Source organism: Cherax quadricarinatus, chromosome 24 (genome assembly GCF_038502225.1).
Source record: "Cherax quadricarinatus isolate ZL_2023a chromosome 24, ASM3850222v1, whole genome shotgun sequence".
Lineage (NCBI taxonomy): Eukaryota > Metazoa > Arthropoda > Malacostraca > Decapoda > Parastacidae > Cherax > Cherax quadricarinatus.
In genome coordinates this window covers 10,123,439-10,138,645 of record NC_091315.1, presented here as the reverse complement: position 1 = coordinate 10,138,645, position 15,207 = coordinate 10,123,439, and the positions used below count along the sequence as shown (strand labels likewise).

The following is a 15,207-nucleotide window of genomic DNA, read 5'->3' as shown; positions in this document are numbered from 1 at the left end:
GGATGTGTAGTGGTATGTACACGTGTAGGTAGATGTGTAGTGGTATGTACACGTGTAGGTGGATGTGTAGTGGTATGTACACGTGTAGGTGGATGTGTAGTGGTATGTACACGTGTAGGTGGATGTGTAGTGGTATGTACACGTGTAGGTGGATGTGTAGTGGTATGTACACGTGTAGGTGGATGTGTAGTGGTATGTACACGTGTAGGTAGATGTGTAGTGGTATGTACACGTATAAGTGGATGTGTAGTGGTATGAACACGTGTAGGTGGATGTGTAGTGGTATGTACACGTGTAGGTGGATGTGTAGTGATATGTACACGTGTAGGTGGGTGTAGTGGTATGTACACGTGTAGGTGGATGTGTAGTGGTATGTACACGTGTAGATGGATGTGTAGTGGTATGTACACGTGTAGGTGGATGTGTAGTGGTATGTACACGTGTAGGTGGATGTGTAGTGGTATGTACACGTGTAGGTGGATGTGTAGTGGTATGTACACGTGTAGGTGGATGTGTAGTGGTATGTACACATGTAGGTAGATGTGTAGTGGTATGTACACGTATAAGTGGATGTGCAGTGGTATGAACACGTGTAGGTGGATGTGTAGTGGTATGTACACGTGTAGGGGATGTGTAGTGGTATGTACACGTGTAGGTGGATGTGTAGTGGTATGTACACGTATAAGTGGATGTGTAGTGGTATGAACACGTGTAGGTGGATGTGTAGTGGTATGTACACGTGTAGGTGGATGTGTAGTGATATGTACACGTGTAGGTGGGTGTAGTGGTATGTACACGTGTAGGTGGATGTGTAGTGGTATGTACACGTGTAGGTGGATGTGTAGTGATATGTACACGTGTAGGTGGGTGTAGTGGTATGTACACGTGTAGGTGGATGTGTAGTGGTATGTACACGTGTAGGTGGATGTGTAGTGATATGTACACGTGTAGGTGGATGTGTAGTGGTATGTACACGTGTAGGTGGATGTGTAGTGGTATGTACACGTGTAGGTGGATGTGTAGTGGTATGTACACGTGTAGGTGGATGTGTAGTGATATGTACACGTGTAGGTGGGTGTAGTGGTATGTACACGTGTAGGTGGATGTGTAGTGGTATGTACACGTGTAGGTGGATGTGTAGTGATATGTACACGTGTAGGTGAATGTGTAGTGGTATGTACACGTGTAGGTGGATGTGTAGTGGTATGTACACGTGTAGGTGGATGTGTAGTGGTATGTACACGTGTAGGTTGATGTGTAGTGGTATGTACACGTGTAGGTGGATGTGTAGTGGCATGTACACGTGTAGGTGGATGTGTAGTGGTATGTACACGTGTAGGTGGATGTGTAGTGGTATGTACACGTGTAGGTGGATGTGTAGTGGTATGTACACGTGTAGGTGGATGTGTAGTGGTATGTACACGTGTAGGTGGATGTGTAGTGGTATGTACACGTGTAGGTGGATGTGTAGTGGTATGTACACGTGTAGGTGGATGTGTAGTGGTATGTACACGTGTAGGTGGATGTGTAGTGGTATGTACACGTGTAGGTGGATGTGTAGTGGTATGTACACGTGTAGGTGGATGTGTAGTGGTATGTACACGTGTAGGTGGATGTGTAGTGGTATGTACACATGTAGGTTGATGTGTAGTGGTATGTACACGTGTAGGTGGATGTGTAGTGGTATGTACACATGTAGGTGGTTGTGTAGTGGTATGTACACGTGTAGGTGGATGTGTAGTGGTATGTACACATGTAGGTGGTTGTGTAGTGGTATGTACACGTGTAGGTGGATGTGTAGTGGTATGTACACGTGTAGGTGGATGTGTAGTGGTATGTACACGTGTAGGTGGATGTGTAGTGGTATGTACACGTGCAGGTGGATGTGTAGTGGTATGTACACGTGTAGGTGGATGTGTAGTGGTATGTACACGTGTAGGTGGATGTGTAGTGGTATGTACACGTGCAGGTGGATGTGTAGTGGTATGTACACGTGTAGGTGGATGTGTAGTGGTATGTACACGTGTAGGTGGATGTGTAGTGGTATGTACACATGTAGGTGGTTGTGTAGGGGTATGTACACGTGTAGGGGATGTGTAGTGGTATGTACACGTGTAGGTGGATATGTAGTGGTATGTACACGTGTAGGTGGATGTGTAGTGGTATGTACACGTGTAGGTGGATGTGTAGTGGTATGTACACGTGTAGGTAGATGTGTAGTGGTATGTACACGTGTAGGTGGATGTGTAGTGGTATGTACACGTGTAGGTGGATGTGTAGTGGTATGTACACGTGTAGGTGGATGTGTAGGGGTATGTACACGTGTAGGGGATGTGTAGTGGTATGTACACGTGTAGGTGGATGTGTAGTGGTATGTACACGTGTAGGTGGATGTGTAGTGGTATGTACACGTGTAGGTGGATGTGTAGTGGTATGTACACGTGTAGGTAGATGTGTAGTGGTATGTACACGTGTAGGTGGATGTGTAGTGGTATGTACACGTGTAGGTGGATGTGTAGTGGTATGTACACGTGTAGGTGGATGTGTAGTGGTATGTACACGTGTAGGTGGATGTGTAGTGGTATGGTGACAGTGAATGTACCGTGGTATCTTGTAAGTGGATGTGTTGTGATATGCCAGATAATGTGTAGTCGTATGGTGTAGGTGGATGTGTAGTGATATGGTGCCAGTGTTAACAGAATAATACCATCAGTGAATGTGTAATGGTATGGTGTAGGTGGATGTGTAGTGGTATGGTGCAGGTGAATGTGTCGTGGTATGGTGTAGGTGGATGTGCAGTGGTATGGTGTAGGTGGATGTGTAGTGGTATGGTGCAGGTGGATGTGTAGTGGTATGGTGTAGGTGAATGTGTACTGGTATGGTGTAGGTGGATGTGTCGTGGTATGGTGTAGGTGGATGTGTAGTGGTATGGTGCAGGTGGATGTGTAGTGGTATGGTGCAGGTGGATGTGTAGTGGTATGGTGTAGGTGGATGTGTAGTGGTATGGTGTAGGTGGATGTGTAGTGGTATGGTGCAGGTGGATGTGTAGTGGTATGGTGCAGGTGGATGTGTAGTGGTATGGTGCAGGTGGATGTGTAGTGGTATGGTGTAGGTGGATGTGTAGTGGTATGGTGCAGGTGGATGTGTAGTGGTATGGTGTAGGTGGATGTGTAGTGGTATGGTGCAGGTGGATGTGTAGTGGTATGGTGCAGGTGGATGTGTAGTGGTATGGTGTAGGTGGATGTGTAGTGGTATGGTGCAGGTGGATGTGTAGTGGTATGGTGCAGGTGGATGTGTAGTGGTATGGTGCAGGTGGATGTGTAGTGGTATGGTGCAGGTGGATGTGTAGTGGTATGGTGTAGGTGGATGTGTAGTGGTATGGTGTAGGTGGATGTGTAGTGGTATGGTGCAGGTGGATGTGTAGTTGTATGGTGCAGGTGGATGTGTAGTGGTATGGTGTAGGTGGATGTGTAGTGGTATGGTGCAGGTGGATGTGTAGTTGTATGGTGTAGGTGGATGTGTAGTGGTATGGTGCAGGTGGATGTGTAGTGGTATGGTGTAGGTGGATGTGTAGTGGTATGGTGCAGGTGGATGTGTAGTGGTATGGTGTAGGTGGATGTGTAGTGGTATGGTGCAGGTGGATGTGTAGTGGTATGGTGCAGGTGGATGTGTAGTGGTATGGTGTAGGTGGATGTGTAGTGGTATGGTGCAGGTGGATGTGTAGTGGTATGGTGCAGGTGGATGTGTAGTGGTATGGTGTAGGTGGATGTGTAGTGGTATGGTGCAGGTGGATGTGTAGTGGTATGGTGCAGGTGGATGTGTAGTGGTATGGTGTAGGTGGATGTGTAGTGGTATGGTGCAGGTGGATGTGTAGTGGTATGGTGTAGGTGAACATTAAAATGGTATAAAATACCGACAGGTAGTTAGGTAAGACACATATGCAACAGTTAGGTATCTTTATTACGAAACGTTTCGCCTACACAGTAGGCTTCTTCAGTCAAGTACAGAAAAGTTGATAGAAGCAGAAGATACTTGAAGACGATGTAATCAGTCCATCACCCTTAAAGTTTTGAGGTGGTCAGTCCCTCAGTCTGGAGAAGAGCATTGTTCAATGCTCAATGGAACAATGCTCTTCTCCAGACTGAGGGACTGACCACCTCAAAACTTTAAGGGTGATGGACTGATTACATCGTCTTCAAGTATCTTCTGCTTCTATCAACTTTTCTGTACTTGACTGAAGAAGCCTACTGTGTAGGCGAAACGTTTCATAATAAAGATACCTAACTGTTGCATATGTGTCTTACCATGGTGTAGGTGGATGTGTAATGGTATGGTGCAGGTGGATGTGTAGTGGTATGGTGTAGGTGGATGTGTAGTGGTATGGTGTAGGTGGATGTATAGTTTCTCTCCAAGAGCAATACAAATATTAGGAAATATTTGTGGGTTATGTTAGTCTCAATAGGATAAAGAGGAATGGAATGAGTGGACCTTGAGTACCTGGAGTTTACCTGGAGAGAGTTCCGGGGGTCAACGCCCCCGCGGCCCGGTCTGTGACCAGGTCTCCTGGTGGATCAGAGCCTGATCAACCAGGCTGTTACTGCTGGCTGCACGCAATCCAACGTACGAGCCACAGCCCGGCTGCTCAGGTACCGATTTTAGGTGCTTGTCCAGTTCCTGCTTGAAGACAGCCAGGGGTCTATTGGTAATCCCCCTTATGTATGCTGGGAGGCAGTTGAACAGTCTTGGGCCCCTGACACTTATTGTATTGTCTCTTAACGTGCTAGTGACACCCCTGCTTTTTATTGGGGGGATGTTGCATCGTCTGCCGAGTCTTTTGCTTTCGTTGTGAGTGATTTTCGTGTGCAAGTTCGGAACTAGTCCCTCTAGGATTTTCCAGGTGTATATAATCATGTATCTCTCCCGCCTGCGTTCCAGGGAGTACAGGTTCAGGAACTTCAAGCGCTCCCAGTAATTGAGGTGTTTTATCTCCGTTATGTGCGCCGTGAAGGTTCTCTGTACATTTTCTAGGTCAGCAATTTCACCTGCCTTGAAAGGTGCTGTTAGTGTGCAGCAATATTCCAGCCTAGATAGAACAAGCGACCTGAAGAGTGTCATCATGGGCTTGGCATCCCTAGTTTTGAAGGTTCTCATTATCCTTCCTGTCATTTTTCTAGCAGATGCGATTGATACAGTGTTATGGCCCTTGAGGGTGAGATCCTCCGACATGATCACTCCCAGGTCTTTGACGTTGGTTTTTCACTCTATTTTGTGGCCGGAATTTGTTTTGTACTCTGATGAAGTTTTAATTTCCTCATGTTTACCATATCGGAGTAACTGAAATTTCTCATCGTTGAACTTCATATTGTTTTCTGCAGCCCACTGAAAGATTTGGTTGATGTCCACCTGAAGCCTTGCAGTGTCTGCAATGGAAGACACTGTCATGCAGATTCGGGTGTCATCTGCAAAGGAAGACACGGTGCTGTGGCTGACATCCTTGTCTATGTCAGTTATGACGATGAGAAACAAGATGGGAGCAAGTACTGTGCCTTGTGGAACAGAGCTTTTCACCGTAGCCGCCTCAGAGTTTACTCTGTTGACTACTACTCTTTGTGTTCTGTTTGTGAGGAAATTATAGATCCATCTACCAACTTTTCCTGTTATTCCTTAAGCACGCATTTTGTGCGCTATTACGCCATGGTCACACTTGTCAAAGGTTTTTGCAAAGTCTGTATGTATTACATCTGCATTCTTTTTGTCTTCTAGTGCATCTAGGACCTTGTCGTAGTGATCCAGCAGTTGGGACAGACAGGAGCGACCTGCTCTAAACCCATGTTGCCCTGGGTTGTGTAATTGATGGATATCTAGATGGGTGGCGATCTTGCTTCTTAGGACCCTTTCAAAGATTTTTATGATATGGGATGTTAGTGCTATCGGTCTGTAGTTCTTTGCTATTGCTTTACTGCCCCCTTTGTTGAGTGGGGCTATGTCTGTTGTTTTTAGTAACTGTGGGACGACCCCCGTGTCCATGCTCCCTCTCCATAGGATGGTAAAAGCTCGTGATAGAGGCTTCTTGCAGTTCTTGATGAACACAGAGTTCCATGAGTCTGGCCCTGGGGCAGAGTGCATGGGCATGTCATTTATCGCCTGTTCGAAGTCATTTGGCGTCAGGATAACATCAGATAGGCTTGTGCTTACCAAATTCTGTGGCTCTCTCATAAAAAATTCATTTTGATTTTCGACTCTGTCTGGTTAGCGGCTTGCTAAAAACTGAGTCATATTGGGACTTGAGTTTCTCACTCATTTCCTTGCTGTCATCTGTGTAGGACCCATCTTGTTTAAGTAGGGGCCCAATACTGGATGTTGTTCTCGACTTTGATTTGGCATAAGAAAAGAAATACTTTGGGTTTCTTTCGGTTTCATTTATGGCTTTTAGTTCTTCCCACGATTCCTGACTCCTATAAAATTCCTTTAGCTTAAGTTCGATGTCTGCTATTTCTCTGACCAGTGACTCCCAACGCATTTCAGATATATTGGCCTCTTTTAGCCGCTCTGTTATTCTTTTCCATCGCCTGTAAAGGGAGTGCCTGTCTCTTTCTATTTTACATCAACTCCTCCTTTTTCTTAAAGGAATAAGCCTTGAGCATACATCGAGTGCCACCGAGTTAATCTGTTCTTGGCATAAGTTGGGGTCTGTGTTGCTTAGTCTATCTTCCCAGCTTATTTCGTTTAGGACTTGGTTTACTTGGCCCCACTTTATGTTCTTGTTATTGAAGTTGAATTTGGTGAAGGCTCCCTCGTGACTAATCTCATTTTGTCGGTCTGGGGCTCCGCGCATACATGTCTGAACCTCGATTATGTTGTGATCTGAGTATATTATTTTTGATATGATGACATTTCGTATCAGATCATCATTGTTAGTGAAGATGAGGTCTAGTGTATTCTCCAGTCTAGTAGGCTCTATTATTTGCTGGTTTAAGTTGTATTTTGTGCAGAGATTTAAAAGCTCGTGTGTGTGTGAGTTCTCGTCAGAGCTGCCTCGTGGTGTTATCACTGTAACAACATTATTTGCTATATTCCTCCATTTTAGGTGCCTCAAGTTGAAATTCCCCAGGAGCAAGATGTTGCGGGCAGGAGCTGGAAGATTTTCCAGACAGTGGTCAATTTTTAACAGCTATTCCTGGAATTGCTGGGACGTTGCATCCGGAGGCTTGTAGACTACCACAATGACTAGGTTTTGGTTCTCGATCTTTACTGCTAAAACTTCCACTACATCATTTGAGGCATTAAGCAGTTCTGTGCAAATAAGTGACTCTGCGATATACAGGACAACCCCCCTTTCTTTGCCTGTTCACTCTGTCGCATCTGTATAGGTTGTAACCTGGGATCCATATTTCGTTGTCCAAGTGATCCTTTATGTGGGTCTCTGTTAAAGCCGCGAACATTGCATTTGCCTCTGCAAGCAGTCCACGGATGAAAGGTATTTTGTTGTTCGTCGCTGGCTTTAGACCCTGTATATTTGCAAAGAAGAATGTTATCGGACTGGTGGTATTGGTGGTACTGGGGGGGACTTTTTTTCTGGCGCTAGTATCTGTATCTCTTGGTATGGAGTGGAGGCCATCGACTGTGGTTCCACTCCAGAAATGACTGGATTTGGCGTACTATTTCTGCCATTTCCTGACAGTTTTCTTTTTCCTTCCTGGCACTAAAAGACCTCTCCCTCTTGAGTGACTGTGGCTACCCAGGTTTTCCCAAAGCCTGAATGTTTTGTATCTTTTTGTCCCCTTTAGATGGTGTGCCTGGCAATATAAGTTATAGCACACTCTTTCCTATACTGAAGAGGGACACATTTCAGGGTGAAAAAGTTTACAGGGAGTTTGCATTACAGGAAAAAGCTTACAGGAAGGGAGTTTGTCATATGGGCACGGCATTTTCTAGGGTGGTCAAAGTTGCACGTCCCATCTGTTTTTCCAGATTTCCCATGCCTGCAGATGCCAAGTGCATAGTATGTGCGCAGGCTTGGTTTCTGTTTGCCTTGGGTTTTTGTGACTGTATTCCCTGTTGATGCATGTTTACCTGTCTCATTCCTATCCTCACTCGTACTAACAATGGAACTCTCACCAGTTGTTTAATATATCCTCACTATTGTTAGTGGAGTCCCCTCGTTTGCTATCTCCTGTGGTATTACTAGTTTGTAATATTGGTTTTATCTTGTCCTTGACTACACTTGTTTCCCCACTGCAGCTCCTGTCTCCCTCGAGGTCGTTTATATACATTCCTTCATGCGTACATTTATTGTCTACCAGGACAGCACTTCCAGCCCCACATTTACTGTCTACCAGGGCAGCACCTCCAGCCTTACAGTTTCTGACTACATGGCCAGCACCAAGGGCGATACCATCCAGCCTACTTTTTATTTTCCCATCTGTTATAGAATGCTTCCAGGTTTTCTATGAAGGCTGCTTTGATGTTATCCTCTTTTAATATCAATGTGATTTTAGTCCACAGATTGATTTCATTTGGGCATACCTAAAAACACTTCCCTGATTTAATACTGCGTGTAGATAATTCTTGAGTATCTGCACAAAGGGCATGACACCAATTTTCACAAAAATGGCATGTAATCCATGTGGAAGCCCGTTTGTTTGATTTACTGCAGACTACACAGAATTTTATAATGTGATTTGAATGGTTGATTTATTGTAATTCTACTAGTAACTCCCTGAATATTCTACTAATAACCTCATTAAAGTGAAGATCTGGCTATTTGTATTTATATTTCCAACTGTACTTGTATATTAGGACAGCTTACCGGTATATGTTTCTGTTTTATATTTATTGTTTGTGTTTGATAAGGGCGCCTAAAACCCCGTCTGTTTACAGTCTGCTTTATTGTCCAACGAATCCGTTTGAAACCGGTAAGGGTTCGGAACCAGTCAAGGGCTCGGAACCAGTCGGATCTGATCAGTAAGTAAGCTCACTATATTTCCTAACACAATTACATATTGCAGTCTTGTTTAAAAAGGCTACCAGAATAATTATATATGTTTAATTTACTTCGATTTTCTAAATGTTTTTACTACTAGAGTGAATACACAACCCGCACATAAAAGAGAGAAGCTTACGACGACGTTTCGGTCCGACTTGGACCATTGACAAAGTCACACTAACAGAGGTGGAGCAGGACGGCTATATATAGGCAGGAAGAGGTGGAGGTAGTAGTAGTAGTAGTAGTAGTACAAGAATTGTATATAATACCGACAGGATGAAATGACACATGCACAACACCCGGGCATGTCGGTATTATATACAATTCTTGTACTACTACTACTACTACCTCCACCTCTTCTTGCCTATATATAGCCGTCCTGCTCCACCTCTGTTAGTGTGACTTTGTGAAAGTTAAGACACATGTGCAACATCTGGATATCTTTATTGTAGTAGACGTTTCGCCATCCAGTGGCTTTATCAATACAGATTCTAGGACATAATAGGAAGACAGTAGAACTATATGCAAAAGATGAGGTAATCAGTCCCTCGGCCTTGGAGTTAGTGTTCACAGCTTCATGGTGGAGGAGAATCTGGAGCAAAGACAAGAAGACTGGCGGTTTATATAGGCGTCAGTGGATAGGGACGGGCAGCAAACGAGGGAAAAGTCACTGGTAGGGGGGATTCCCCAGTGGAAGTAGGTCTTTCCCAAAGAGATGGGTTAGTTGCAGCAGCCGTGAAGAAGGTCTTGTAGATGTCCTCTGAACCAAGATTCCATGATGTTGCAGTGTCTGACAAGTTGTGCAAGAAAGGTATAAAATACCGACAATATGAAAGTTAAGACACATGTGCAACATCTGGATATCTTTATTGTAGTAGACGTTTCGCCATCCAGTGGCTTTATCAATACAGATTCTAGGACATAATAGGAAGACAGAACTATATACAAAAGATGAGGTAATCAGTCCCTCGGCCTTGGAGTTAGTGTTCACAGCTTCATGGTGGAGGAGAATCTGGAGCAAAGACAAGAAGACTGGCGGTTTATATAGGCGTCAGTGGATAGGGACGGGCAGCAGACGAGGGCAAAGTCACTGGTAGGCGGGATTCCCCAGTGGAAGTAGGTCTTTCCCAAAGAGATGGGTTAGTTGCAGCAGCCGTGAAGAAGGTCTTGTAGATGTTGCACATGTGTCTTAACTTTCATATTGTCGGTATTTTATACCTTTCTTGCACAACTTGTCAGACACTGCAACATCATGGAATCTTGGTTCAGAGGACATCTACAAGACCTTCTTCACGGCTGCTGCAACTAACCCATCTCTTTGGGAAAGACCTACTTCCACTGGGGAATCCCGCCTACCAGTGACTTTGCCCTCGTCTGCTGCCCGTCCCTATCCACTGACACCTATATAAACCGCCAGTCTTCTTGTCTTTGCTCCAGATTCTCCTCCACCATGAAGCTGTGAACACTAACTCCAAGGCCGAGGGACTGATTACCTCATCTTTTGTATATAGTTCTACTGTCTTCCTATTATGTCCTAGAATCTGTATTGATAAAGCCACTGGATGGCGAAACGTCTACTACAATAAAGATATCCAGATGTTGCACATGTGTCTTAACTTTCATATTGTCGGTATTTTATACCTTTCTTCCACAGCTTGTCAGACACTGCAACATCATGGAATCTTGGTTCAGAGGACATCTACAAGACCTTCTTCACGGCTGCTGCAACTAACCCATCTCTTTGGGAAAGACCTACTTCCACTGGGGAATCCCGCCTACCAGTGACTTTGCCCTCGTCTGCTGCCCGTCCCTATCCACTGACGCCTATATAAACCGCCAGTCTTCTTGTCTTTGCTCCAGATTCTCCTCCACCATGAAGCTGTGAACACTAACTCCAAGGCCGAGGGACTGATTACCTCATCTTTTGTATATAGTTCTACTGTCTTCCTATTATGTCCTAGAATCTGTATTGATAAAGCCACTGGATGGCGAAACGTCTACTACAATAAAGATATCCAGATGTTGCACATGTGTCTTAACTTTCATATTGTCGGTATTTTATACCTTTCTTGCACAACTTGTCAGACACTGCAACATCATGGAATCTTGGTTCAGAGGACATCTACAAGACCTTCTTCACGGCTGCTGCAACTAACCCATCTCTTTGGGAAAGACCTACTTCCACTGGGGAATCCCGCCTACCAGTGACTTTGCCCTCGTCTGCTGCCCGTCCCTATCCACTGACGCCTATATAAACCGCCAGTCTTCTTGTCTTTGCTCCAGATTCTCCTCCACCATGAAGCTGTGAACACTAACTCCAAGGCCGAGGGACTGATTACCTCATCTTTTGTATATAGTTCTACTGTCTTCCTATTATGTCCTAGAATCTGTATTGATAAAGCCACTGGATGGCGAAACGTCTACTACAATAAAGATATCCAGATGTTGCACTAATGTGACTTTGTCAATGGTCCAAGTCGGACCGAAACGTCATCGTAAGCTTCTCTCTTTTATGTGCGGGTTATTTGTGTATCGTTCCAGTCACGGTATTGTGCCTTTTTGTTATTTACTAGAGTGAAATTTGTTTATACTGCTAAAAAATTAAAGAATATATAAACAAATATCACCCGGCACCCGAGATGGCACAGTTCTCTACAATGCGATCTGGGTCTATAGTGGAACCTGACAACTCTAAGACAGTACTGATCTGAATTTTTTTAATGGTGATGTTCACATCATACTCGTAGGTTTGGTTTACGGCCTCTACAATTCTTCGTTCACAATGACTCCCTGTGGACTATGTATTTTGTGTTTGTGTCTGAGTGCGCTAGCTCGATCACTAACGCACTCAGCTCACACACTGAGGTCCGGAGATCGAATCCCCAGTGCTGCTGGAAAACATTAAGGGCGTGTTTCCATAAGACGCTTGCTGTCCATGTTTACCCATCAGTATAAAATAGGTACCTGGGTGTTAGTCGACTGGTGTGGGTCGCATCCTGGGACAAAACTGACATCATTTGCCCGAAATGCTCTACATAACAAGCGGCTTTCTGTATAGTAGTAAATCATTGATGTCAACTAGGCCTGTATACCTTGTACATGTATTATTATTATTATTATTATTATTATTATTATTATTATTATTATTATAAAATCACACCACAATGCACTGTAGCAGATTTCCTTAGCAGTATGGATAAAGTCTCAGTTGATCATGGTCCACTTTCCCTCTCGGGATTTTTACATTGCTTTAGTGTGGCAATTGGATGTTCCATTGGGTGTGTTGCACAGTGAGAACCAAGCATCCTTAACATGGATAATGATCTGAAATGCTGATGGGTAATATCTGGTCATATGAACCCGTCCTTATGGTTGTTTTTAGAAAATGGCAGTCACCTGACGAAAGGGAGATTCTTGTTGAGTTTTGACTCAAGGAAGGAATTTATTGAGCAGTGTTACTAATCCTTAAAGAATACATCCGTAAGTACATTAAACCTTAGAACCAGGGATAAAAGAGTAGGATTTTGAAAACCAAACAAATAGGATGATCCTTGACCTACCGTCGGGGGTGACGTACTGGGCGTAGTAGTCGCCAGTAGAGGCTGACCTCTGACGGTGAATGAGCTGTGGGCGGGGCGGTATGACCTTGCAAGATGTGACAGAGGCTGGCAAAGATGCGATCTTAGACCTAGGCGAGGCAACGGTAAGAATAGGCGTAGGAGGGGCAAGTGGTGTGGTGCCTGCCTGCAGAGGAGACAAGACTAGTTAGTGAAGAAAAAAAAAACCTTACACAGATACAGTGACAAGGTGACAGAGTTAAAACCTTGCAGTAACGCAGATACAACTGTGACGTTATCACAATAATGACTAATGCGTTGCAATAATAATAATATACAACACTGACAGGATGAGGAATTAGACATGCGTGGAACAATATGGGCATCTTTATTTGAAGATATTTCGCAAACCAGTGGTTTTAATTCAATACAGATACGATATACGAAGACAAAAGATAAGTTAAGCAGTCCCTCAGCCTTGCAGAGTTATACACAGAAAACAAAGGAAGAGATAACCAGTCCCTCAGCCTAGAAGCCGGTGTTCAGTGTCTTAGCCTTGAATCATTAAAACTATAAGATATCGAACACCAGCTTCTAGAGTCTAGACTGAGGGACTAATTTCTTCATCTTTTACCGTCTTCTATCATCTCTGTAGTGGCACAGTCAGGATTTCAATCAGAAAGGAAGGGGGAACTTAGGTCAGGGTTTCAATCTGGGAGGAGTTTAAAAATAAACAAGGTACTGAAAAAAGCATGTTTATAAACATGCTTTTCAGTATGTATGTATGTGAAATTTTTTGAAGTATCGTGCTTTTATGGTAGCTGGTCCATATAACACAATGAAAATTAGCCATTAATAGAAGTCTTCATGGGAAAACTGGACAAGCTATATTCACCAAGTGTCGGACCAACCAGGCTGTGATGGATATGTGGGTCAGCAGCAACCAGTAGCAACAGCCTGGTTGTCTGCTGACGATCCTGGCCTAAGGTCAGGCTCTGGGAGTAGCAAAACTCTTGGAACTCATCAAAGGTATATCAAACGTAATAAAAAAGGTATTTGCATCGGGGATGGGGGCTTTAGCTCCCTTAGGCCTCCCCCCGGTGGCTGCACCATTAACTCGGTATTGAAATAAAAAAAAATATATGAAGATTGTGAAAGAAATGTGTAAAAAAGGCAGAATGTGTGGAAATTTATTGTACCAAAAAAAATTCCACTGTCAGATTCGTATGTAAATATTTCTGGGTCGTGGTCGTGAGTAGATTTTACGCATCCTTACACTAGGCAACTATTACAAAAATAGAGTGCAGTGATAGATTTATGCCTTAAGAATTATTTTGATAGGTTTAAATTGTTGATAAATAATATTAGAATTAATAATGTAGCCTTAGACATTAAGGTCATGTCATATTAGGTGGTTCGAGGCCTGGTAGGCAAAGATCTCACTTCACATGTTGAGGGTCCGGGTTCGATTCCCGGGAAGGAAAGAAATATGGGCGTGTTTCCTTACATCTGTTGTCCCTGTTTACCCATCAGTAAAATGGGTACCTGGGTGTTAGTAGACTGGTGTGGGTCGTATCATGGGACAAAATTGACCTAATTTGCCCGAAATGTTCTGCATAACAAGCGGCTTTCTATACAGTAGCATGTCTTTGATGCCAGCTAGGACTGTATACCTTGTACACGTAGAAATAAAGATTATATTATTATTATTGTTATTATTGTTATTATTATTATTATTATTATTATTATTATTATTATTATTATTATTATTATTATTATTATTATTATTATTATTAATACATATAGCAGAAACTAACATCTGTGTACAAGCATGGAGAGCCAGGAGCTTGCGGGACGCCGCTGCTTCCTTCTGGTATCAGCAGCTGTGGTGGTAACAGGTCAAGTATCCCACACGGTTTACAAAATATTGTCTGACCACCAGCAAAGACAGAGGCCTTCAGACGACCGCGGACAAGTCTCTGCGCCAAATCCCATTTGTGAGACTCATTCAAGTATTTTTCCTATGTAGGTGGCCACCAATTACTGAGTGAAACATGTGAATAGTTAGTTTGCAGTTAGGGGTGGTCCGAGACCCACACTCCAAGATTGCTGAGTAACTGTCCCTGGAATATTAGGCCAGAAGCTAGTATCCCTTTATGTACATAAATATTAGGAAAAAAACCCAAGGAATTCAGGGGCCCTCAAGGTGTAGGCTGGAGATGCTAGTTCATTTAGCTGTTTAAAGGAACCATTTCTTCTGTACAGTGGCGTCTTGGGGAGAGAAAGAGAGATAAAGAAGTCATTAAAAACCTAGATTAGCCTGGGTTCTAGCTAGGATAGACTCCACAATACAAGTGAGTCAGTTCCAGTTCGTGCATGGAGATAAGAATTTCGTGCAGGGCAGTTAATCCTCTAAAGAAGTGTAGCCTAGAGGTACTAGTGAGACCAGGACTTGGAGTCTTGCGTTATGTGTCAATAATAATTGCCAGAGTGGGTATCTCACAAGTTCCCATAGAATGTAAACAATTGGAAATTTTTGAAAAAAAAAAAGAGTAGAGCAAGGAAATCAACAAAACTTAGTACATGAACAAAAGATTATAGAAAATGTAACAGTGAAAGACAGAGAAGTTGTGAAGAAATTAAGAAAAACATGGAGTTAAATAT

At 43.6% G+C, this 15,207-nt stretch overlaps 1 protein-coding gene across 6 annotated transcripts in view; it reads right to left on the bottom strand.

The window, feature by feature from the left end:
- Positions 1-15,207, bottom strand: part of LOC128690818 (uncharacterized) — a 227,336-nt gene that overhangs the window by 137,208 nt on the left and 74,921 nt on the right. For all 6 annotated transcript variants that reach the window (XR_011392369.1, XM_070088165.1, XM_070088164.1 and 3 more), the window contains exon 3: positions 12,547-12,730. Coding sequence is in view for 5 of the 6 variants with exons in the window: in XM_070088165.1 (XP_069944266.1) it covers positions 12,547-12,730 (184 nt within the window). In the remaining variant the exon portion in view is untranslated. The remainder of the gene's footprint in view (positions 1-12,546; positions 12,731-15,207) is intronic.